General features: G+C 37.9%; 1 protein-coding gene and 1 long non-coding RNA gene across 3 annotated transcripts; both read right to left on the bottom strand.

The window, feature by feature from the left end:
• Window positions 1-408: 408 nt before the first annotated feature.
• LOC133780491 (uncharacterized) lies at window positions 409-5,046 on the bottom strand. Its single transcript, XR_009869361.1, has 5 exons — window positions 4,781-5,046; window positions 3,633-4,385; window positions 1,369-2,071; window positions 1,083-1,270; window positions 409-930 (listed from the first exon to the last, which is right to left on the bottom strand). It is a non-coding gene; the product is annotated as an uncharacterized LOC133780491 (long non-coding RNA).
• A 1,180-nt stretch (window positions 5,047-6,226) lies between these two features.
• Window positions 6,227-11,524, bottom strand: LOC133777507 (TOM1-like protein 3). 2 transcript variants are annotated; one of them, XM_062217153.1, is made up of 10 exons: window positions 11,365-11,524; window positions 10,692-10,825; window positions 10,490-10,568; window positions 10,155-10,253; window positions 9,928-10,041; window positions 9,316-9,461; window positions 8,476-8,557; window positions 7,544-7,629; window positions 7,266-7,457; window positions 6,227-7,077 (listed from the first exon to the last, which is right to left on the bottom strand). In XM_062217153.1, the coding sequence occupies exons 2-10, from the start codon at window positions 10,799-10,801 to the stop codon at window positions 6,447-6,449; spliced, it is 1,539 nt and encodes a 512-aa protein (XP_062073137.1). In that variant the 5' UTR covers window positions 10,802-10,825; window positions 11,365-11,524; the 3' UTR covers window positions 6,227-6,446. The 2 variants fall into 2 exon arrangements, with proteins under 2 accessions (XP_062073137.1, XP_062073138.1); XM_062217154.1 differs by having other exon boundaries at window positions 10,692-10,830; window positions 11,365-11,517.
• Window positions 11,525-25,411: the final 13,887 nt, after the last annotated feature.

The following is a 25,411-nucleotide window of genomic DNA, read 5'->3' as shown; positions in this document are numbered from 1 at the left end:
AATTCTCTAAGCAATTTGTGAGCTAACTCCCAAGTTCCTAGCTTCAATTCAGTCTTCAAGTTCAAAACCCCAAAACCTCTTAGAACTCAATCAAAACCACAGAATTTCAACAACAAAAGTGTGTTTCAATCCTTACCTCAGTCCTGGTTGAATTCCTTTGCTAAAACTAAGCTAATCCCTCAAAACTCTAGCTCAAATCACAGAGTTTCCAGCTGAGTTCTCCTTAGATTCTAGTGGTTTTCCTTTAAGAGAGAAGGAGAATAGGGAAGAAGGTCGGTTCCTAATGTTCCACCGAATTCTGTGATTTACTTAGTCTATACTTAGGAAATTAAGTTAATCCCAAGGCTCGGGGTACCAGAAACGTCCCCGAGGAAAAATGATAAAATTCCCCAGTATTCCCACCTAGACTTCCTAACCTCAAATATATCTCCAATTACTTATTTCCATAACCCGATAACCTAAATAATCATCCAATACCTAAAATACCCCTTGACTTGCCCAAAGTCAAATATTAAGCCTCGTTGTGACTTTCCCGCTAACTAGCTCCCTAGGATCGCCTCAAGTCGCATGCTGCAGATTTACCCACATAATAATGTGGTTCTCACAATTATAGCATATAGTCACATTTATATTCATATAAACATACTAGCATGCTTATCATATAATCACGCATTAAACTTAATAAATTCACACATAAACCAATTATGCCCTCCCGACACACTAATCAAGGCTCTTAAGCCTTATTAGTGATTTTGGGTCGTTACACCAGTCATCACTGACCTCGGGGGGACGACAGCGGAACAGCTATCGAAGTCGCAGGAACTCTCGAGGATGGAGGCACCATGGCTAATGTGGTCGAAATTTTGATTTGAGAGGGTCCTGATACCCTCTAGCGTTTGGCCCACATAGAATCAGACAAGCCCATGTGGCCTACAAAGCATTGAAAAATGGTTAACCTTCAGAAGGAAAGAAACAAAGAATAAAAATGCATACAGGGTACTATAAATATGCATGAAAACTCCTCGGTAGCCCCACCACTAGATGGGTCCTCTAGGTGAAGAATAGAATGGGCAAGCTCTCACACTAGTCTGCCCATCTCTTGGGTGGTGTTCATCTCGTAGTGGCAGAACCACCTTGCGTGCATGGACGTAACCTCGTCCAATGGCACAAACCCCTGGGGGTCGACCCTTCTCTTCGGGTGGTGGAGGAAAGCGTCAATAAAGTCTTGGTAGTCTTGGAACTCCTCCTCAGTCCAAGTACGTCTCGAGATCTGTACGCACTCAAGCAGACTAACTCAGATCCACACATGTTAGGGACTAACTCCCTTTCCTACATGCTTAGCATGGTATAAAATGATAGGGGATTTACCTTGGTCTATAGACGAGGATTCTATCCCCGCCTGGAGCTCCTCCTCAAGATCCTGGTCCTCCAGAGCCTCGGCAGCGCCCTGAATAGCGAGCACGATTTCCACGTGTTCCTCTCGCATCCCTTGAGTAAACTGGAGGAGGGTCTGCTCAGCCATGTACTCCGTGTGGAGATGGGCCTCCGCCAGGGAGTCTTGGAGTTTCTGAAAAGGGAGAGGTCCACCGAACCCAGGTGCTAGTCCACCCGGAGGAAGATCCTTTATCCGCTGAAGTCGTTCATCATAGGCCACGACGAACGGGTTACGGTTGTAGGGACCTGCAAAAGGAATTTTGTAAGTGTTAAACTACATGCAGAGGACAACTGTAATGACCCACTAATCTAGACTCTTGGACCATTATCGAACTATACATACAAATTCTTACTAAAACATACATTTGCGAAAATACCATAATTTATTATAAACTTGTAGAAACAAAGGTTACTTTCATAAAATTAAGTAGGATATGGGTACCCATTGTCTTTAAAACAAAAATAACTTAAAGTGAAAAGAGTTACATAGAAAATGCGGAAAATACATGTAAAACCATAAAAAAAGTAAAATGAGACTACATCCTCGAATCGAATAACGCTCGGCCCCTTGACTCCATTCACCATCGATACACATCCTCTAAGCGTCACGAATCTTACCGCCTCTAAAGCTATTTTCCTGCACATAAAACAGAAAGGAATGAGCCTAATGCCCAGCAAGGAAAATCTAACACATAATCATAAACATAAATTTCATAATAAACGTAAAGACATATCATAACACTTAATACATACACTTATTATAATGGCCATTATTACTTGGGGTCCCATAGACTAAACAAGCTTATGCCCATGAGATTAGTGGGGTCCTACTAGCTAAGTAGGCATATGCCCATAATCTTTTTGGGGTCTTGTTAGTCAAATAGGGCATAAGCCCAAGCCTACAAACATACACATTCATAACATATTCATAACATATCATATTTCATAACATAACAGATAAGATAACATAAGCAATACACATATAGATTCTATCCTATTTTCCTTACCAAAGTTACCGGGATATGATGGACTGAGTTGGGACTTTTGGAACACTCCTAAAACCATAATGAACAAGAGTGAGTCTAAAGAAGGAAAAGAGATGAAAAGGAATGGGAAGACTAAACCATTGAAAGTCACACTTACCAAACTTATGTGCTCAAGAACTTAGATTCCCTAACCAAAATGAAGATTGAGGTTAGAGATTGAGTAGAAGACTAGAAAGAAAATAACATAATACAGAAATGAACTAGAGTTTTGGTTACCTCAAAGACTTGTAAGATCAATCTACACCACAACTGAAATACTATAGAACCTCACTTCCCAAAGTGTTTGATAAGCTTATGATGTTTAAGCTTATGATTTTCCCAAACCAGGTGTTTACACTCTCACACTCACTTAACACTAGCAGCTTCTGAACTTAGAGCAAAAGGTGAATAATGGCTGGGTACTAGGTCCTATTTATAGAGTTTGGGAATGAAAGTATCTTGATTTTACTTGAATAAAAATAATGGCTTTTTAGGTGAAAAATATTTGAATAATCGTTCAGCAGAGGCTGAAGACTCGTTCAAAAGATGCTGGACTTACGAAGGAGTTTGAATGGCTGAAAGGAAAAGAATTCAAAAGTGTTTGAATTTATGCTGGAGGAGGCGATATATCGCCTGGACCATTGTTCCCGAGGCGACCGTGCATCGATTCGTGTTTTCCGTATCTACATGCTGCGATATATCGGCACACGCTGAATATTTAAACACGAAATTACACATTTTTAGCTAAGTTTGAATGGAGTAAACAGCCTTGACTAAGCCCTCAACGTATTCAAAGCTGCTGACTGACCCTATAACATTCAAACTTTACTCCTTATTAAATTTAATCCTCAAAAATACTTAATCCTTAATCACCATTCATAACATGTGCTTAAAATCCTATTGGTTGTTATCTAAACCTTATAGTATAATAAATATAATCCTTAATATCAGTCACATTAATCAAACCTTAGGTTATACTTAATATTCTTAAACTATAGATTAAACTTAGAAAATCTATAAGTACTACTATGAGTGTCCAAATAATTCCCGGTCTGAACCAAAAATCCACAGTTACAAAGATAATACTAAACATACTATAATACTACTAAACAATTAGCTAAGTAAAGTTCTTGGACTCTACAACAACCAAACGAAAGGTTTGAGAACACTTACCAACCCTGGCGAAGTCCAGGAGCAGAGTGGGGTTGGTCCGTGTGGGAAAGCCACTTGTCCAAATGAAGTGGTCTTTGTAATCTCGCGTGTGGCTCTCGTTCATGCATAGAGCCTTGTAAGACATCCTCGGGTACGTATACTTCATCAAAGTATAGTACCGATCGAGCTACCCCTTCTTAATGGCCCAAAAGTTGTAGACGTACAAGATTTCAGCCTCTTATACATAATGTATAGCCTGACTAGCACTTGATACCCATTTAGGGGTAGCTGGAACAGAGCTATGCCGACGGTCTTTAGGAAGTCGACATAATATTGGTGGGGGCAGGGATGCTCTGGCCTAGAGGTGAGACACACTCCAAGCCCCGAGGTCGTGGATGCTCTCATGCACCCTTTCGTTCTCTCGGGACATTCACGTCAAGATGTCCCGATCCTCAACTCCGTAGAAGGCGAGTACTCTATTGAGGGCTCCCCAATGTTTCAGCTTGCTGGGGAGCTTCTTAGCTTCAAAACCCTCCACCACATATTTTTTTGCCCCATATGTGGGACCCATGTTCACCTCTTCATTTGAGGCGCCAGTCGGTTGTGGTCTCTCTGCCCTTGTTGGTTCTTCCCTCTCCACGATGGCCCTGCTCTGCTCCGAGGCCCCTACCTCCTCCCCTCGAGTAGTCGTTTGGCATCCCAAGCCATCTCCAATATCTCATGGTCGAAATAGTAGAACCCTTGCTGGTGAAGATTGTGTAACTTGTCAAACATCTGAAACAGCAAAACCAAGCAGTTAGCGCATTGACAAGAAGAAAGATTGGTCAAAATAGAAATTCATAAGACAACTTCTCGAGGAGATTAGAAGGACTTCTAAGGGACTAGGGTATCCTCAAAACCAAAGAATTGGTGCCGGAGGGCACCATCGAAATTTATGGACCTCACCGGAATCAGGGAAATTTCCAGATTCTGATCGAAGGTCTAGAAAAGCAAAAAAACGCCAAGAGGCCCAAGGCAGTCCTTGTGGACAATTTTTAAGGTTAAAATTGACCTAAAAAGACTAAAGGAATGTCGAAATGACCTCTGAATACAAGGAATCACCACCGCCTAACACATGAATCCAATCTCAACCCAAAAACTCAAAACAAAAAAGGAAATAATACACTTACTCGAGATGTAGCCCCTATAAGTGTTGTGTCGCATGCGGGCACGAAAATATTTTGTTTCGTTTATCCAGAAGGACAAAGATTCTCTCCAGCCGTCTAGATCGCCAGAGGTCAAGAAATGATGAAGATTGGGGTTGTGAGTAATCGAGGGGTTTGAGAGAGTTTAAAGAGCTCTGGTAAATCTGAAAATTTCATAAGTAAATATCTAATTTAATTGGAATTCAAATTATATATGCTGTTAAAATATATTTAGTAAGTATGCTCCTATTTCTAGTTAAAATTCTTTTAATATTTATTTTTATGTTTCCTTTTAAAAAAAATTAGATTGATAATTTTATTATTTAAAAAGAATAATAAAAAAATGTAAAAACAATGAGAAAATAAAAAGAGTGCTTTCTATTTCTAGTTAATATTCTCTTTATATTTATATTTATGTTTTTAAAAAAATATATTAGATAGATATTTCATATGGCTTTCTAGTTAAAATTCTTTTTATATTCATTTTCATGTTTCTTTAAAAAAAAATAGATAGATATTTTTTTTTTTTAAAGAATAATAAAAAAGTACATGAAAATAGTAAAAGTGCTTCCTATTTCTAGTTAAAATTCTCTTTATATTTATATTTATGTTTTTTTTTAAATAAATATGTAGATATTTTGGTTGTGTTTGGTAAAATTTTTGTTTTTGAATTTTTTAAACACAAAATTAGAAATATTATTTTATTTTAGTTTCTTTATTTTTAAAAAATAAAAATATGTTTTGGAACTATTTTTGTTTTTTGTTTTTAAAAACAAAAAATAATAAACGTGTTTGATAACTTTTTATTTTTATTTTTTGTTTAACAATACGAAATGTTGATTTGAAGAAGAGACGGAAAAAAAAACAAAAAAGTCGAAAACGGTTTAAAAAAATGAAAAAAATCCTATTTTTAAAATTTAATTAATTTTAATTAAAATTTTAAAAAATAATAAATAAAAATTGAGTTAACAAACAAATTTTATGTTTAAATGTCAAATTTTTAATTAATTAATTAAAAAATTATTTTTTTAAGTGTTACCAAACAACACGTTTTATATTGATATTTTTGTTTTTTTAAAGAATAAAAAAATGTAAAAAAAATTAGAAAATAAAAAAAGTACTTTAGAACAATTTTAAAGTACTACATTGAGACTCATTTATATAAATATATAAATTTATATGTTTTTTTGAAAAAAAAATTAGATAGATATTTTTGTTTTTTTTTTAAAGAAAAAAAAAGTGAATAAAAAAAAATACTTTAGAGTAATTTTAGAATGTTACATCCGCTCTTCTTTATATAAATATATAGATATAGAGTAAAGCACCAACATTTTCAACCTAAATCAGCTGCTAACAAAGGAAATGATTACCCAACAAACTAAATGAATAATCATTCTATCACCCCCAGCCCAAAACAAAAAAAACAGAGAATTTAAAGCAAATCCAATAAAGATCAATATATTCAAATTATGTGCAAATAAGCATGTCATCTTAAAATAAACCAGCTAATAAAGCAGAATGCACGAACCAAATCCAAAAGTTTCCTACCAACAAATTATTTAACACAAGTTACTGTAATATTTCATCGCAAAACTCAGAAGCCCTATGTTCACAAGCTATGGCACCTTGAGAACCCAAAATCTTGGACAACTCAAAATGACCTGTTGGGTTTAGAAGAGGAAGATGAAGATGACTTAGCTTTCGCAAAATCAACAAGATCTTTAAAAAGTGCATCTTCTGGTTTTACTTGCTTTGGTGGGGTGGAAGAGTTCAGAGACAAGTTCTGAGTCTGTCCCACTAAATTGTCATAAGAAGAAGAGCTAGATCCACTGCTGGAATGAGCAGTACCACTTGGAGTATTTTGGTCAAAAAATTGCTGCCTTTGATTGTACCTCGAAGGAGGGGGTGGAAGAGAGACAGTAGACTGTGCTTCCCAAGGTGCAGGAGGCAGCTGATCTGCAGATTTGCTTAGGGTAGCCGGCTCATCATATACTGGATTTCTATTGAACGATGGTGATGAGGTAGGGTTTATAAAACTGGAGGATTTGGGAGAGGATGATAATGTTGGACTCAGTGAAGGGGCAGAACTTGTGTTTGAATGAGCTGGAGCCACATAGGATGACTGTTCTGATGATTCATCGAATCCTCGAGACTTGTAGGTATCGCCACTCAGATAGTCAATAAAACTAGCATCCGTGCCTACTGGTCTTTTTGATGATGGTGGAGGAGGAAGTAGTGGGTTCACCCGCACAAGTTCAATCTTGGAGCTATCTCTTGATGACCTGAAAAATGCAGTTACAACATATATTCTAGAATGATACCAATCAAAAGAATCTCAAACTGTTATCCTAAATCAATACAACCCCCCCCCCCCCCCCCCCCACCACACACACACACAAGCGTAGTGAACTATTTATAAATCAGTGATATTAGAATGTCCACATGGAAAAGAGCCTGCTGAAATAGTTACCTGTGAGCTAGTTGGGCAAACTCATCTTCAGATTCATCATCCTCATGGTTGACATTCACAAGTGGCACAGCTGAAGATGCTGTCTCTTTTGTGCCTGGATTAGGGATTCCTTTCACAAAGTCATCATGACGGCGAAGTACACGTTGCAAACTATCATTTAGTGCCAATCCTTGACACAAAAGTTCTTCATCTCTGAAGGGAAGCAAGAATCAACTATCACCCTATCAGCATTATCAAAACTAACACATGCAGAAACTAAAAGTCAATCAATCTCTTACGTGGTATTATTCACAAGAAGCATAACACGTTTTTGGTATGAGCGACACTGATCAACAAGGTCAACAATCACTTCATCCTTCACACCCTGCCAGAATAACCAGAAACATTAAAAAAAACCCAACTGATGTACATGGAAGGATGATAGCAACATAAGAAGATTGGAATAGTGTACATGGATAATTTGGCATAGGGGATTACAACTATGGAAGACAAATGTATTGTCCACGTACAATGTTTTAAATTTCATAATATTTAGTCCCATACCTCATTTAAAGTGTTAATCGCTCAAAGACATGACACGTCAGAATAAACAAAATAATTAATATTATTTTTAAGGAAAAAACAAACACCATTCTCTTGTCTTGTTTTAAGAAAACAAACCACTATTCTTCATCACTGAACATCCGGATATAGTGACTTCCTTCCAATTTAATTCCTTCAATGATTATATATAGCCTTTTCATAAACAAAATAATAATAATAATAATAATAATAAATAATAATAAATTAATGAGAGAGAGAGAGATTATATTATAGAGTTTAAGTTTCTAAAGCCTAAAATGGAAATCTTGCAATTAAAGCAATCTTGAATTACTCTCAGGGACATGACACACCAAACAACATAGATATTGGCTAAGAAAGAAGCAAACATTATGCTTCACTTCCAAACAAACTGATGCAGTGACCTTCTTCCAACAAAAAGTAGTCAAAATTCAAAAGTATAATTTTCTTTTCAAAGAAAAAGGAAATACAAAGGGAGCTAGGATAACAATATATATATAGCATGTTGTAATAGCCTCAAAAAGACTCATTATAAGATTATTTCAAGAACCACATGCATACAAAAACAGAAAGATAGCACTCAAAATCTAGGTATTATCATGTCTTTCCCAATTCCCATAACATATAGAATGGCTTTATAATATATTACCTCAGGATTCTTTGGATCCAATGCACCAAGCATTTCTGTCAAGACATCTGATAGCCCCTGAGCATTTTTAATCTCTAACAAGCTGATTGTTTTAAAAATTAATTTAGAAGAAATTTAACACAGAAAAACTAATAAATTACTGGCCAAGTAAAAGCATGTCATACTGAGAAGTTACTGGTTAAATAATGTAGACAGTACATCTTTACAAGGATACATACTTATAAAATGAAAAATAAAACATCATATAATTGACTGAAGCAGCAATAGAATAAAAATGCAAGCATGGAAGATATGTGGTAGGTTTTACTGCAATTCTATGGGGTAGCAACAAGGACATTCTTAATAGGAATTAGATGCGGTGGATCAATGAGGTAACACTTTGGTGGTGATTGTCCTTTAAAGGTGAGATAAGGAACCGAAAAAGAGTCACGACAAACTCTAATCAAATGCTAATACCTAGGTCTGTAAGCAGGGTTGTTAAGTGGTTACCACATTTTTTCCCTTAGAATATTACTTGAACAAGTTCAATGATCGGGTGTTGACTTCAATTTTATTAGTATAATTACATTTACATGAGTCAGACCATTGCAAATCTGAAGTACAATTACGCATCAAAGGATGTATCTCCCACATAAATATTCAATTATATTGAACATATCCACGAAAACATGGGTGGAAGGAGAACCATATCCCAATTTATTAATAAGAAAAAAACTAGTCTTTGCTAGAAATTTATTTTGCATCTATCTTGTGTTTAATATAAGAAAATAAAACCTAATAAGTACCAAGAATTTGAATAAATGTTTATGACAAACAAAAGAGTTGTCATCGAGACAGTACCTGAGGCCTGAAGCATCAGACTGTAAAGAGGCCTCAATAGCAGCATCATTGTATTCAGTAACAGGAGAAATTATTGGCTGGGTCTGGGGTGGAGTAAAGAATGGTACACTGCTTTCTTCTCGAGGTGGGAATTCAACTCCAGCAGCCTGTGATATATATTTATACATAGATTACTTAGAATACTTTATTATAAAAGTGAGTTAAGAAATCAAAATAGGTTCCTTTCCAAATACTGTAGTAGCACATTAGCTATAAAAACTCTAAACAGAAAAAGGAACACATAGAATTAATACAACCCATCCAAACACAGACGTAAAACATTCATCATAACTTAAGCATCAAGGACAACACTAAGGGATTCAACTTCAGCATATATATACCTTGTAGGCTAGTATAACCATGTATAACTAACATTCACATTCATCTGCAACCCATGCTATTGCATATCTCACATAAAGCAGAAAGCAAAAAAAAAGGTTGATCATGTGATATTTACACTTTAATCAACTTAAATAAGCTTTTGCCCAAATGCCTTGGCTGACGAAGTAATTAACAAGAGAAAATTGTGTATCAAGCTTAACATGCTAAAATAACATTTAATAAACTAACAACCTTCAGTTCATTATATGCTGCATAGTATTGAGGATATCTCCCCTGAGGTCCCCCGAAGGCTTCTTGCCATGTGTCAATTAGGATTAGTATCTTTTCCCTCACATTCAAGTCTGGCTGCAGAATTTAAACAATTGCATCGGACAAGTTAGATTTACTAGGAATGCATAGGAGAGATTCACAGTGAAAGGACAAGAAAAACAGATAGGATCAGAAGAAAATTAGGGTACCTTCTTCTTTACTATTTTAACCATTTCATGTAAGATATCACGCTCAACTATCTGGTGGAAAACACTCTCACCACAATTTTTGCTGAGAGTTTCTAAAGCCTAGATCAAAACATTCAATGAAAATTGTATCACAATTGAGCAATGGTTGCTTGATTGAAAGTAAAACATAGCAGCAACAACTGATTCATATAATAAAAAATTCAAGTTATATTTTGAATAAGAGAAACTTACAATGACTTAAAATGACATCATAATGAATATGACAAAAAACCCACATGTCAAACAAGTACAAAAAACAAATAAATATATTCTTATATGTATAAAGAAATACTAACAAAAAGAGCCAGAAGTTGTATTTTCGGATTTTTACTGCCAAGACGCTTCTTGAGTGTCTTCAAGGCATCTTTTGCTTGCCTGCAAATCAATACAAGTATAATTTGGCTATAAAATTGGAAAGTAAATTTAGGATCAACAAATGTACAAAAAACAACAAAAGACATACACAAGCGTTCCACCAAAAAGATAAATAGAAAGTACCCAGGGTCCATGTTAATAATATCACATAATTCAATGTTTATTGCCCAGTCTGGACCAATCAGCATATCACTAGTTGCCCTCTCGGCGCAGGCTGCAGCATTACCAGCCATGTCTCTTCCCTTCAGTTAAGTCTCCTGTCCTCAAATTTTCCGTAAAACAAAAAAGACCCACAAATTCAATCATCAAATTTAGTTCAAAACAGAAGACGCAAACATATACCTATGAATGATCATCACTACTATTTTTGTCTAACCATTCTCAAATTCTATATACTAAATCCACCATTAGGACAAAATAATCCAAATTTGGGGATACAAATCAAGCGTTTGCAATTTCTGATAGAAATCAATTAAATTAAATATCCCACTCTCCAAACAAGTGTCTAAATTATATCAAAATCACGAAAAGAAAACAAAAACTAGATAACGCCCAGCAACAAAGAGGACTTTCCATACTCATCCACCAACAAATCAAGAAAGGCAAAAAGAAATTGAACCCAGATAGAAAGACCTAATAATTATAGTCAGTTTCAGAGTTGAGAAGCGCATTGGATTAGTTTATATATGAATTTGCACAGATTTTGATCGTAAAAACATGAAAGAACCCCAATTGAAGATGAAAAAAAAATTATGTAAAATTGGTAAGAAGATGTGATGATCTAAGAAGAGCTTACCAGTCAAAACCCAGAAGAGAAGATTAGGATCAGAGAGAGAAAGAAAGATAATTAAGACCGCTGAGAGTCGTTATCTGCGAGAATCGAACGACTTACTGGCTATAGAGATGTTAAGTTAGAAAAAGAAGATTTGAGTTTCTTTCTTTTACTTTTTTTTTTTTGCTTAAAATTTATTTTTATTTATTTTATTGGCTTTTGCCGTTTGGAATCAAATTTTGACTTTTTTTTTTAAATGACTAGGTAGCTAATGTAACACCGTGGTGTTCTATATGCTAATGACTGCCCAATTATAACCGACCGTTTGGCTTACTAATAGTAATCATAAGCTCAAAGTAGATGTCGTTTAATTTTTTATATTTTTATATTTACAGTTGAATAATTTTGGTATTAAAAAGTTTTAGTCCAACTTGGAAAATTATAAATAAAAATAAATTCCACATTTTAATAAATTATAATATTTTTTAATTTACACTTTAGAAAATATATATTCATATAATAATAATTGTCTTCATATTAAATATATTTATATATCTACTATCTTATACATACTACAAATTAATGATAAAATTAATTATCAATTTATAGACTTCTAAAATAATTTTGTATATTCTCAACATTATGTATATATCTACATTGTAGCTATACATTTATGTCATTTTCGTTTATCAATGATTATACATTCAATTTGACATGTTTTATCATTTAGTATTTAATTTAGAATTAAATGTGTATATTTAAAATATTTTATGGACATAATTATATTAAGTTATAACCTCTTCATAGTAATAAAATATGTTGGTCTCAACATTATTACTATAGAAAGGTTTTACTGTTTATAGTATATTAAAATATTCTCTATAGTTTGAGCAAAAAAAATAAATAAAAAAATTTCATTGAGAGGAAAAGGGTTAAATCTTTTTTACGAGATAAAGTTTTTGATCGGAATGGAATATTCATCAAACCGAGGGACCCCTTAACTATATAAGGGGTTAATAGAATGAATCACACTTTTACCACTAAACTATACCCGCTACAATCCCATTACTGTATGTAAAATGACTTTTTGTCGAACAAACAACTCAGGCATAATCAAAAGATAGGATCAAAAAAGAAACAAATCTCTCTAAAAGAAAAAAGTTACCTTAAGAAGGCTATGTTTGACACGAGTTAGAAGATAAGAATAATGAATCACAAGTTTATTGGCTTTTATGGGTCTAAAATGATACAATGAGGTATCTAAGCATGCTAAAAAAGTTTGAGAGTATTTGGAGGTGTTTAAGGTCACTGTTGAGAAGTTATACATGTTTATATGGTGTTGCATCGCCACCACCTTGTAGGCGATGCATCACCTAAAGTGAAGTACGAGACAAAACCCTGCAGGCGATGCACCACCTGAAGGGAGGCGACACATTGCCTGGCAGGTGAAGCATCGCCTGACGTGTCTTATGACACTAAGGTTGCTCTGCTCATCGACTAGCTTAGCTTCCCAGGTCAATAATTCCCAATGCTAAGATTAACCTTACGGTGGTCAAGTTTTGGCAACTCAAGGCTTTGGGCTTGAGTGCAGATGACTGAGGCTTCTGTTTGAATCTAGAGATCTAAGAGCTTGGTCATAGATCCTCGGGCTCAATGTCCTCGAGAGATAACCCAAGTTCGATCTCGCGCTACTAGGACTTTTAGTCTTCGAAGTTCTGTGACACTAGGCCTACTCCACTCATGACAAGCTTAGTTTCCTAGGTCATGGACTTTCGCGACTTTGCTTAGTTCCCTAGATCTTTCTATTCTCTTGGTATTGACACTAGGCCTACTCCACTCATGACAAGCTTAGTTTCCTAGGTCATCCTCCATGAGACACTATACTCAGCGAGGTTGCCCTAACCCCTTATGCCCCACAAGTGATTGGAGACTAGTATGTGTTCACTTGTCCAGGCCAGCGAGCAGGTGCTCAATGAGTAGAAAAAATAGAATAAAGAGGAAAATGAAATATAAGAAAATTCTTTTAAAATTTCTATCATGTTTTGTCTATGCGGTTTCCATTAATTGTGCTCGGAGGCTACAAAATTATTACAAAATTTAACAAAAATACACTACTCATATCACTGGTAATACCGATGGAGATGCTCAGCATTCCAAGCCTGGGGTATTAATTCCCCACTCAGTCGGGCCAGCTTGTATGTCCCTGGACGCACAATGCTCTCGACTTGGTACAGACCTTCCCAGTTAGGGCCCAACACTCCGGCACAAGGATCGTGGGTGGCTAAGAAGACTTTTCGCAACACCAAATCTCTGATCCCCAAATTTTCTATCCTTCACTTTAGAGTAAAAATATTTGGCTACTTTCTGCTGGTAGTATGCTACTTGAAGCTGAGAAGCTTCACGGAGCTCATCCATGAGGTCCAGAGACTCTTGGAGTAAAGTGTGATTTGTGGTCGGATCGTATGTATCTCTTCGGTGCGTGGAGATTGCTACCTCAACTAGGAGCATGGCTTTGTACCCGTAGGCCATGGAGAATGGTGAGTGACTGATGGAGGTCCTGGTAGTGGTGCAATAACTCCATAATGCCTTAGGCAGCTCCTCAGATCATGCGCCTTTCACCTGTTCCAACCTTTTCTTTACGATGACTTTAAGCATCTTTGTAACGACCAGAATTCGCTAATAAGGCTTAAGGGCCTTGATTAGTGTGCCTGGAGGGCATAATGGGAATTATGTGTGATTTTAATGATTAAGATGCATGATTATGATTTAAAGCATGTTATATGACTATTTGAATGTTTGAGATGCATGACTATGTGTATTAGTATGCATGTAGGCCCTGATTAGGTTAGAAGGGCATAATCGTAATTTTGGCCATTTTGGGCATAACTGTGTTGATATATGTGATAATTGTCAAGACCACATTATTATGTGGATATATCTGTGATCTGTGACTCGAGACGATCCTAGTGAGCAAAGCAGCGAAAAAGTCATAGCGGGGATTTATACCCGGCTCGGGGTGAGTCTAGGGGTATAAATGTGAATTTGGTGAATATATTGGGATCTATTTTAATAACGAGGAATATAATTGGAGACTAGTTAGGTATCGGGAATCAAGCATGAAATATTAGAGACACTCGAGGAGTTGGCGGGAATTGGGTAAAATGACTAAAATGCCCCTAAGTGGATTAAAGGGTTTAGACTTAATAGGGAGGGCATAATAGTCATTTGGCTTACAGGAGTTAAGTATTACCTAGGCTTTATTTTAGTGGAGATTGTAGAAAGCAATAGAAGTCTGAAAAGAAAAGAAGGAAAAGGAAGAAAAAGGAAAGGGAGAAAATAGAAAGTTCCTAAGGTCGGCTTATGCTTCCTTCATCAATTTCTTGAGAAACTTTGGAGCAGAGCTCAGGGAGGAGAGTTGGGTTAGGCTGAGCATCAAGGATCCTAGGCTAGGCTTGGAGAATTGGCAGAGGTTTAGTAGGAACACCTTAGTGTTAGGGTTTTATGCCCTAATTAAAACCCAAATTCATTGTAATCTCATTTTATTATCAATAAAAGAATAGAAATCATTTTTTTGACTTGGTCAATCACTTTGCTCGCATGTTTTATTTTCATGATTATTTGTTTAATATAAACTTCTATTAAATCCCGAGCATATAGCTAATCTTATTTATAGTGAGGTAATCACAGTGGAATATAAATATGATTATATGTTCAAAATAAGTTAGTTCTAAGATTAGTCAGTGCACTGGATTTACACTGACCTGTCAATCTACGATATGATCTACTTACACATTACAGTGTTATGTTCTTTCCAGAACATTAGCAAAGTAGATAAGATCGGATGTATTTGTTACATCGGACAGGACCGATATTGACAGTTGATAAGATAAGTAAACATACCGTTATTATCTATTCTAGTCATATCATATAGTTGACCATAGGTCAATTCAATCTCAATTCTGAGTGGTTAGTATTCTAACTGATTGTATTATTTGAGTTCTTTGACTTGTTCGTTACCAGCTTACCCTACGGACTAGCCCATACTTACATCTTGGGAACTCGGTAGTATAATTGAGTGGGAGTGTTAATCATAGATATGAACATCTATAGCTTCTGATGAAGAAGTGAAATGATGGTTTCCTTTTAGTTTGGTTCAAGGTGTTAAATGATAGAGATCTCATTTCAGTAATTAAATTAGTTTACTGAAATATCATTTACAAGGAACTAAGTGTTTTAAGGATAAAATACAATGAGGGGTAAAACGGTATTTTAGTCCTATCTCATTGTAGACCGTCTATAGAGGATTGAGTGACAATTATGGTTGTAACAATGGATAATTAATAGCGTATCTATATTTGTTATAGAGCGTTCTATGAATTCAAAAGTGCAGTTCCAAGTCTATAGTGGAGTCACGAGGAATTAATAAGTTAGTAAATTTATTTGTTAGATTTATGATAACTTATTGAAGCTTGATTTCATAGGCCCATGGTCCCCATTGTACCTTGGATAAAATCATCTAGATAGTCTCAATTAATTGATTTGATTATCAATTAGAATTATCAAAGTTGACCAGGTCAATTTTGGATAGTTTCACAGAGTTATGTAATTTTGAGAAGAAAAGAGAAATTATGGCAGATTTATTAATTAAGATAAATTGGTATCTAAATTAATAAATAAATTTAAATCAAGGTTCAAATTATAAATAATTAATTAGATAAAGGATTTAAATAATTATTTTATTAATTAAATCAATAGAAAATAATACAGGCCTTGATTTTAAGTCCAATGGGCTTATAATCAAATGGGAAATTTCACGGGCCTATAGCCCATGATAATTTCGACCTAGGGCTTCAAAATGGCTGTTATTTTATTGATTTTTTAATTAAATTAAATGGCCTAATTGAGTCTATAAAAGGAGTGCTTAGAGAGAAGATTTCAGAGACGACAGATAAGTCACAAGTCATCGGTTCAGTTTCTTGATAATACTCTGCGACAGAAAGGATACAAGAGTTAGAGAAACTGAAGGAAGGACTCTTAATTCCGCTGCGTATACTGTAAGTATTATATTATTTGTTTCTCTTTGAATTCAATTTTAGAAACATGTTTTAGGCTATCTCGTATTAATTTGTTTAATATTAGATATACATGAAAATAAATAAAGATGTCGTATAAGTTTTTTCCAACACTTAGCACTTGAGGTAAGGTTCTATAGTTTCTTCAGTTTCTGGTTTGGTTTTTGAACTATGGTGCATAAGCTAAGTTTGATGGGAATTCAGGCCAAGAATTGGGGGAGAGCAAGCCAAAGAGGGGTAGAGGTTGTCTTGAAATCGAAACTCCATTAAAGGTATGAATTCTAAGCCTCTAACCCTGATGTTTTGACTGGTTTTGTTGAGTTTATGAGCTTAGGGATAGCTATGGTGAATTTTAGGATTAAAGATGCTTGTGATTGGGTTTTGAGTATTTGGGGTGCTTGGGATGAGTGGAGTATGTTCATAAGGTTGTTTTTGAGTTTGGTAAATGTTTGGAGAAGTTTTGATTGAGTTTGGTTCGAGGAAATCGTAGGAAGGGAAAACTGGTGTTGGTCTGTCTGTGACTAGCGCCCAAAGGCTAGCGCTGTAGCGCTAGGCCATGCATGCTGAGGGGATTTTTCTTCTGTTTGTAGCGCTGTAGCGCCCTCCCATGAGCGCTGTAGCGGTACCTTGTTTTCTGAAGGGGATTTTAGGGTTGTTTGCAAGGGTTTTTGACCAAGGGTTTGGGGTTTGATTCCACCACCTTGTTTGGTGGAACTAGGACTTCCCGGGGGCTAGGATTGATGATGACTTTGGTCTATGGTTGTGTTTAGGTGAGCGCTAGGGCTCGAGGGGGATCGTGCTCAAGGAGTCGAGGGATCAAAGCTAGTGAATTGAAAGGTAAGAAAACTGCACCCGACTATATGCTTGTGATGGGACTAAGTGCTCCTGATATTTGTATCGTGTCAATGATGATATTATGCCACAGGACATGTAAAAGCGGCCTAAGAGTGTCGTACATAATATTTGCGCACAGGGCGCGGCTTGGCCACTGGTAGTCGAGGACAGCTTAACATTCACTGAGCTCGGTTTAAGCGGGCCGGAGTCAGTGGGATAACAGAGGGAGCAGCCTGAGGGCGCTAGCCCTAGTTATCACTTGTGAACTGAAATATGATATGAGATGACATGTTGGTGTGCTGAATACTTAATTATACTGAATGACTATATGGTTGAGATTATGTGATGCAGTATGAGATATTGATTTGTCTGTTGATTGCTTATGCTCTATTGTTGTGTTTTCTTGCTGGGCCTTGGCTCACGGGTGCTACGTGGTGCAGGTAAAGGCAAGGGCAAGTTGTACCAATCCTGAGATGGAGAGTTGCGGGGTTGAATGTACATAGCCAGCTGTTCGATCACCATGGTCAAGGAGTGGATCAGGACAAGGATTGCCTAACTGTTTGTTTTGCCTTAATATGGCTTGTTATTGTGTCTAAACCTTATGACTTTTGTAAACGGTCTTTAAACTTATTATTTTTTTGGGATCCCGTGTAAACAGATAATGTTTCTTAATGAAAATGCGACTTTTGAGACTAAAACATTTTAACCCTAGTTCCTCTATAGTTTCAGTGACATGCTTTTAATTAAATGACTTGATTAGCAAGTCTGGCACTTTATAAACACACAATGTAACGGTCTTGGCTATCCAGGGTGTTACAATCTTGCTGACTGCTTCCACCTGCCCATTTGCTTGTGGGTGAGCTACGGAGGAGAACCTCTTCATAAGTCCATGCCTTTGACTGAAATTCGTGAACAATTCACTGTCAAATAGTAGGCTGTTGTCAGAGACTATCTTCCTCGGGAGCTCGTAGCGGCAAACGATGTTCTTGATGACAAAATCCAATGCCTTCTTGGAAGTGATGGTAGTGAGAGGTTCGGCCTCGACCCACTTCGTGAAGTAGTCGACCCCCACAATTGCATATTTCACTCCCCCATTTCCCATGGGTAAGGATCCGATATGGTCAATGCCCCAGATTATGAAGGGCCAAGGACTTGTCATCTAAGTGAGATCATTTGGGGGTTCTCGGGGTATGTTGGTGAAGCATTGGCACTTGTCACACTTCTTGATGTAATCCATCTTATCACCATTCATAGTGGCCCAAAAGTACCCTTGTCTTAAGATTTTCTTAGTGAGGCTCTGCCCTCCAGCGTGGTCCCCACAAAAGCCTTCATGCACTTCCCAAAGAATAAGACTATCTTCTTGCTTGAGCACACATCGGAGTAAAGACAACAAATATCCTCGCCTGTAATGCTTATTGTTCATGATCACATACCGAGGTGCCTGTTAAAGCAGCTTTTGAGCTGCCTTTTTGTCCTACGGTGATTCCTCGGTGACAAGGTACTTCATAATGGGCTCCATCCAGCCATCCTGGGGTTGGTACGCTTCTACCTCCTCGGGGCTGAGATGCTCGAAGCGACCAAGTAGTCAATGGGGACTACATTGATTAACTCAGCTTCCCTGATGGTAGCAAGCTTGGCCAAGTCGTAAGCATTAGAATTATGTTCCCGTGGCACTTGTCATATGGTAAATTTCTTAAAGTTGTGTAGCATTTCTTGGGATTTTTCCAAATAAGCTGCCATCTTTGTCCCCCTGGCCTGGTACTCTCTGAGTACCTGATTGAATACGAGCTGTGAGTCGCTGAAGATCTCGAGGCCCTCGACCTTGAGCTCCACGGCTACTCAGAGCCAAGCAATAAGTGCTTCGTACTTAGCCTCATTGTTGGAGGCGTCGAATCCAAATCTCAGGGCACTGTTAGCCCTCTGCTCTTCGAGGGATACCAAGATCAGGCTCGCTCGACTCTGTTTTCATTGGAAGACCCGTCTACGCACAACTTCCGTGTAGGCCCAGACACTGGGGCGTCCATGAAGTATGTTGAAGAATGGTATGCACTTATCATTACCTTGGAGACAAAGCAACTTAGGGCTGCTATCCTCTCGATGGGGATTTGAACATCTTTATGCTTGTGGAGGGATGGCATCTCGACCAGAGCTTTGATCTTGGGATTTGCCTCTATTCCTCGGCTGCTGACAATGAAACCCAAGAACTTTCCGTAGGCAACTCCAAAAGTTCACTTTTGGGGATTCAACTTCATCCCGAACCTATGAAGTACAGCGAACACTTCTGCTAGGTCTTTCGCGTGGTTGGGGGCTGTCCTCGATTTGAACATCATGTCTTCCACGTAAACCTCCATGTTCGGACCCAACTGGTTCTTGAACATACGGTTTACCAGCCTCTGATAGGTGGCACCAACATTCTTGAGCTCGAAGGGCATCACTTTGTAGCAGTACAATCCTTTATCAGTTCTGAAGCTGGTGTGCTCTTAGTCCGCGACATGCACGGAAATCTGGTTGTACCCTGAGTACGCGTCCATAAAGGACAAGAGCTCGTATCCGGAGGTGGCGTCGACCATCTGATCTATCTTCGACAAAGGAAAATAATTATTTGGGCAGGCCTTGTTGAGGTCGAAGAAATCTATACAGGTCCTCCAAGTGCCATTTGGCTTGGGCACTAGGACAGAATTAGATAACCATTTTGTACTTGACTCGGAGTGAGTCAAGGGGTATTTAGCATTACCGGGTTATTAGGTAATGTGAATAAGTATTTGATGATAAATTGGGAGTTAGTAAGATTAGGGGGGAAATTCTGGAGGTTTTGACTATTTTTCCCCTGGGGACGTTTTCGGGACACCGAGCATTAGGATTTGTTTGAGGTTACTTAAGCTTGAAGTAACCTTTTAAGAAATAAAAAGAACGTTCAGTAAGTTCTCTCCCTCAAAGTTCCATTTTCGTCTCCCGATCGCATTTTCAAAGGAAACTTGAGTTATAGGACTCAGATTCAAGTGAGGATCGAGGCATAGGGATTCTAAGAAAGATTAGAAGCTTATTAGCTGAAGAATTTAGTTGGGAATGACTTAATCAAAGGCAATCAAAGTTTTAAGTTCTAAGTTTGCAAAGTTTTTAAGCTTGGATTGGATTTTGTGTTTTGATGAGTTTTTGATTGAATTGAAGATTGGATTTTGTTGGTTTTGGATGTTTAGGATGTGTTGGGAACTTTGATTTTTGGATTTGGAGATGTTTGGATAGGTTTTTGGAAGGTTTTAAAAGAGGAAAATCGTGGTTTTGGGCGGGTTTCGAGGTGGGGCCGCGACCCTGTTCTTGGGCGCCGAGGCCTGAGCTTGGTGCAAATGGGTGGTGGAGCTGAAGGGCCTGGGGGCCGCGGCGCTTGGTGCAGGTGTCTGATGCTGGCACCTCTAATTTGGCTGGGGGCCGTGACTCAGAGAGATGGGGTCGCAGTGCTTGAGGCCATTTGTGGGCAAAGTGATGTTTTGATCATGGGAACTCAAACCTTAGGCCTCGGGATCGTTCTTACTACCCGGTTTAGTGGGATTCGACGTCCCGGAGGCTAGGTCTTGGTTCTGGGATTGGGTTTTACAACTTGAACTCATTAGATCATTGTATATGGTTGTGACTAGGTTATCACTAGAGGCTTGGAATCAGGATCGTGCTTGTGGCTCGTTTATTGGTAACCTGTGCTTGGACTAAAGATAAGAAAACTACACCCTATGTATATGACATGCATGATTATTATTGAGGCATGTTGAGTGTTTAAATGTGATGCATGTGATGCACGAGAAACATGTGGTTAGGGCATGCCGTGAATGTTAAATATGAAATTGATCAGAGCTTGAGTCTCTGTGTTTGTGCATGATCCTAATTATGCTAGCATTTGTTAAGTAAGCATGCTGAATTCCCTGAATTCAGATATTTGACATATGATATATGCTTGGTAGCATTGATTACTTGTGTGTGGCACTGACTTAGTAGTCAGAATTGGCAGTGGTGTCAGATCCATATGTGAAGTTGTGGCTTACTAGTCAAGTTCAACAACGGTACTGAGCACTGATCGTGTGTTACTGACATAATCATGAACGTAGAGCCTATAAAAGATTAGATCTAATCGATATCTACATTGAATGAATCATTATGAGCATTAATGTCAGACCGACCCTAAGTTCGATGAAAACTAAAAGCGCTTGCCTAGTTCTGTAACGACCCAAATTTACTAATAAGGCTTAAGGGCCTCGATTACTGTGTCGGGAGGGCATAACTAGATTATATGTGATTTAATGATTAAAAGCATGTTATATGATTATTTGAAATATCTGTGATGCATGACTATGTATTAGTATGCATGTAGACCCTGATTAGGTTAGAATGACATATTCGTAATTTTAGCCCGTTGAGGGCATAAATGTAAATAATTGTGATAATTGTTGAGACCACATTATTATGTGGATATATTTCTAATCTGTGACTCGAGGCGATCCTAGTGAGCAGTTCAACGAAAAAGTCAAGGTGAGCTTGGGGGTATTTCTGGGAATTTAGAGAATATATTGGGGTCAATTTCGATATTGAGGAATATAAATTGGTGATTAGTTAGGTGTCTGGAAGTAAGCGGTAAATATTAGAGGCATTCGAGGAATTAGCGGGAATTGGGTGTAATGACTAAAATGCCCTTAGGAAGTTTAAAAGCTTAGTTATAAGTGGGAGGGCAATATGGTCTTTTGGTGTTAGAATCAGATAAATGTTGTTTTGGCTTTATTGCCTTAGTGGATAGTGTAGAAAGTGTTGGAAGCCTGAAGAAAAGAAAAGAAAGGAAAGAAAGAAGGGGAAAAGAAAGAAGGGAAAACAGGGCATTACTCTTGTACGATTTGGGCTTCTCTTCACCAAATCTCTGGAAATTTGGAGCTAAATTTCAGAGAAGGCTTAGGCTAGGACTCAACACTAGGATCCTTGATTTTTCTTGAGGAATTGGCAGAGGTTACTCATCTTTGAGGTAAGGTTTTGAGGTTGTTGTTCAGTTCTTGGTCTGGTGTTGAATTGGTTTTTCAAAGCAGAGTTTCTGTGGGAATTCTAGGGAATTAAACCTAAGGGTTTGAGGAGGTGATGGCTAAGCAAGTGTGGAAGACAACCTAGGCTGAGCTCATCCATCAAAGGTAAGAAACTCCAGCTTTAGGCTTTGTCATTTCTGTTGTTTTGCTGAGTTTTTGAGCTCTAGGTTCAGCCATGGTGAATGTTGTGTTTTGGGGTGCATGTGATTGAATTATTGGTGGTTAGGTTTTTTGGGATGAGTTGAGGATGTTGGGAGGCTTGTTTTGAAGTTTGGTTGAGGTTTGATTGAGATTTGGAAAGGTTTGGCTCGAGGAAATTCGAAGAGGAGAAAACTGAGTAGTGTCTAGCTGTGACTAGCGCTGTAGTGTTAGGGCGCTACAACGCTAGGCTTGGGCATCTGGGAGCCTGATGGCTCTGTTTGTAGCGCTGTAGCGCCCACTTTAGGGCGTTGTAGCGCTACCCTGTTCCCAGAAAGGGGTTTTTGAGTTATTTCTTAGGGTTTTTACCCGGGGGCTCAGGGTTTGATTCTACCACCCCGTTTGGTGGAATTAGGGCTTCCTGAGGGCTCGGGATTGGTCCCGAGGCTAGGTTTTTGAATTGAAGTTTGGAGTTGGTTCTAACTTGTGACCGTGACTAGGTGTACACTAGGGCTCAGACGGGATCATGCTTGAGGATCGAATCGAACAAAGCTATCGAAATCTAAAGGTAAGAAAACTGCACCCGGTTATGTGTTTGTGATGGGACTAAGAGCTCCCAATATTTGTATGATGTCATAGATGGTATTATGCCATGGGACATGTGATAAATGGCCTAAGGGTGCCGTAAATAATACTTGCGAACAGGGCGTGACTCGGCCACTGGTAGCTGAGGACAGCTTAATATTCACTGAGCTCGGTTTAAGCGGGCCGGAGTCAGTGGGATAAATAGAGTGTGCGGCCTAAGGGCATTAACCCTGCTTATCATATATGACTTGATTATTAATATGAAGTGATGTACTTGGTATGCTGATTACTTGAATAACATGAATGTTTAGACTGTTGAGTACATGTTTATACTGTATGAGTTATATGGTTATTTGCTTGATGATTATGCTCTGTTATTATGTTTTCTTGTTGGGCCTTGGCTTATGGGTGCTACGTGGTGTAGGTAAAGGCAAGGGCAAGTTGGACCAGTCCTGAGATGGAGAGATTCGAGGCTGAATGTACATAATCAGCTAATCGGCCGCCACGACCGAGGAGTGGAACAGGACGAGAAAAGCCTAACTGTCTGTTTTTCCTTAGAGTGGCTAGTAACTGTATTTTAATCCTGAAATTTTGTAAACTGACTTATAACTTTACTACTTCTGGGATCCCATGTAAAATAAAATATTTGATTATTAGAAATGTAACTTTTGTGACCAAAATCTTTTAACCCTAGTTCAACTGTAGTTTCAGTAACATGTTTCTAACTAAATGACTTGATTAACAAGTCTTGCACCTTTATAAACACACAGTGTAACGGTCTTGGCTATCCAGGGCGTTACAAGTTCTATGACTAGTTACTCAGAGCCAGGGCTAGAAGACCCAGGTGACCGTATCGTCACATGGCTAGAGGGAACGGAACCCACAGTAGTGACTCTATGGTCACTTGATTGGTTTGCATTGGTGACTTGCTTATCAATCACTTATTCTGTTTAAGCTAGTGACGTGATCACTTATTTGTGAAGGGAACAGAACCCACCTTAGTGACTTTTACAATTGTCACTCTTCTATTTAGGGCTATAAGTCCAGCATGGTTATCGGAACCACCAGTGTTAAATCACTTATTTGATTAGGATTGACTTGATAGTCATCCACTCAGGAGGGCAGGATTCCTTATCGTGGATACCCCATCATTACTTGAACTTATTTGCATGCGTGATTAAGGCTATTATTGCTAGGCATGAACTTTATGATTTGATGACATGATATTACTGGTTGTGAGCATATTGAGTTTTCTTGTTGGGCTTCGGCTCACGGGTGCTATGTGGTGTAGGTAAAGGCAAAAGAAAGCTGGACCATCCTTAAGTTACAAAGCTTAGGTGACGATGTGTACGTATGCGGCTGCTCGACCGCCACGACCGAGGGTTGAAAGAGGAACTAGGGTTAAACCCTGTTTTGCCGCTTAAATCGGCTGCTTGTAAATATTTTCCTGTAATAAATCTTTAAATTATATTTTTGGGATCCTAATGTATACAGTAAACATTTTAGTGAAATGTTATATCTTAACCAAAATTTTTAATCCTAAATCGCTAATCATACTTAGTTACACGATTATGGCCAAATAACTCGATTAGCGAGTTTAGCACTGTTTAAAATGCACACCGTAACGGTCCCTAGAGTTTAGGGCGTTACAACTTGGTATCAGAGTGAGCCAAGGTTAAGGGTTCCTAAAGACAAGTTGGGCATGTACACTCGTCACTGAAGATAACTTCACTCAAGGAATGGTAACTATTTCTGTAGTTATGTGCTTAACTGCTTAAATAGAATGTAAATGCTTTACCTGCACATTGTACTAGGGAGCATGAGATTCTGATAAAGCCTGGCTCTTGACTATATGATTACCTACTCCATGAATATATATAAATGTGATATTTGCATGCTGGAGTTGGAGGCATGGTGTGAATGCTGGAAGAGTAGGGATTATGATTGATGTATGAATGCTATGGGCATGTGTTTAGCACTGCAGTGGGTTGTGATTGTAGTGTGGTATGATTGGTCCCGTGGGGAAAATCTCTTGATATGCTCATCATATTTAATGGGTCAAGTTATTGAGTATAGATTCAATCAGCAGGTTTGTATCCAAGGCGGATAATGAGGTCTAGTGGTGGTTATACTGAGGCTGGGAGTTACAACGAGGGTTTAAGTTCTTCACCTACCCCTCAGAATTTCTAACAGGTGCTTACAGATATGCAATTAAGATTGCAAAGGAAAGAGGAAGAGATCAGAAGTTTGAAACAATAACAAAACTTGTCGGGAAACACCTCTTCCTTTGTTATGTCAGGAGTGGCATCAGCTTTGGCTCTGCCTAGGGTAGAGAGCAGATGGGAATTTCTCTGTGGAAGATTCCAGGAGTTTTACCCTCCAGTCTTTGAG

This window comes from Humulus lupulus, chromosome 5 (genome assembly GCF_963169125.1).
Source record: "Humulus lupulus chromosome 5, drHumLupu1.1, whole genome shotgun sequence".
Classification (NCBI taxonomy): Eukaryota; Viridiplantae; Streptophyta; class Magnoliopsida; order Rosales; family Cannabaceae; genus Humulus; species Humulus lupulus.
The sequence above is the reverse complement of the archived record's forward strand: the minus strand, read 5'-3'. Positions and strand labels throughout refer to the sequence as shown.

What these genes read in the sequence shown, in the direction of transcription:
- LOC133777507 (XM_062217153.1), bottom strand. Translation starts at nt 10,801, where the DNA reads ATGGCTGGTAATGCTGCAGCCTGCGCCGAGAGGGCAACTAGTGATATG. An exon ending in TTAAAATAGTAAAGAAGAAG is followed by an intron (nt 10,042 to 10,154) that starts GTACCCTAATTT and finishes TAAATTCTGCAG; the next exon opens with CCAGACTTGAATGTGAGGGA. An exon ending in TCTGATGCTTCAGGCCTCAG is followed by an intron (nt 8,558 to 9,315) that starts GTACTGTCTCGA and finishes TAAAACAATCAG; the next exon opens with CTTGTTAGAGATTAAAAATG.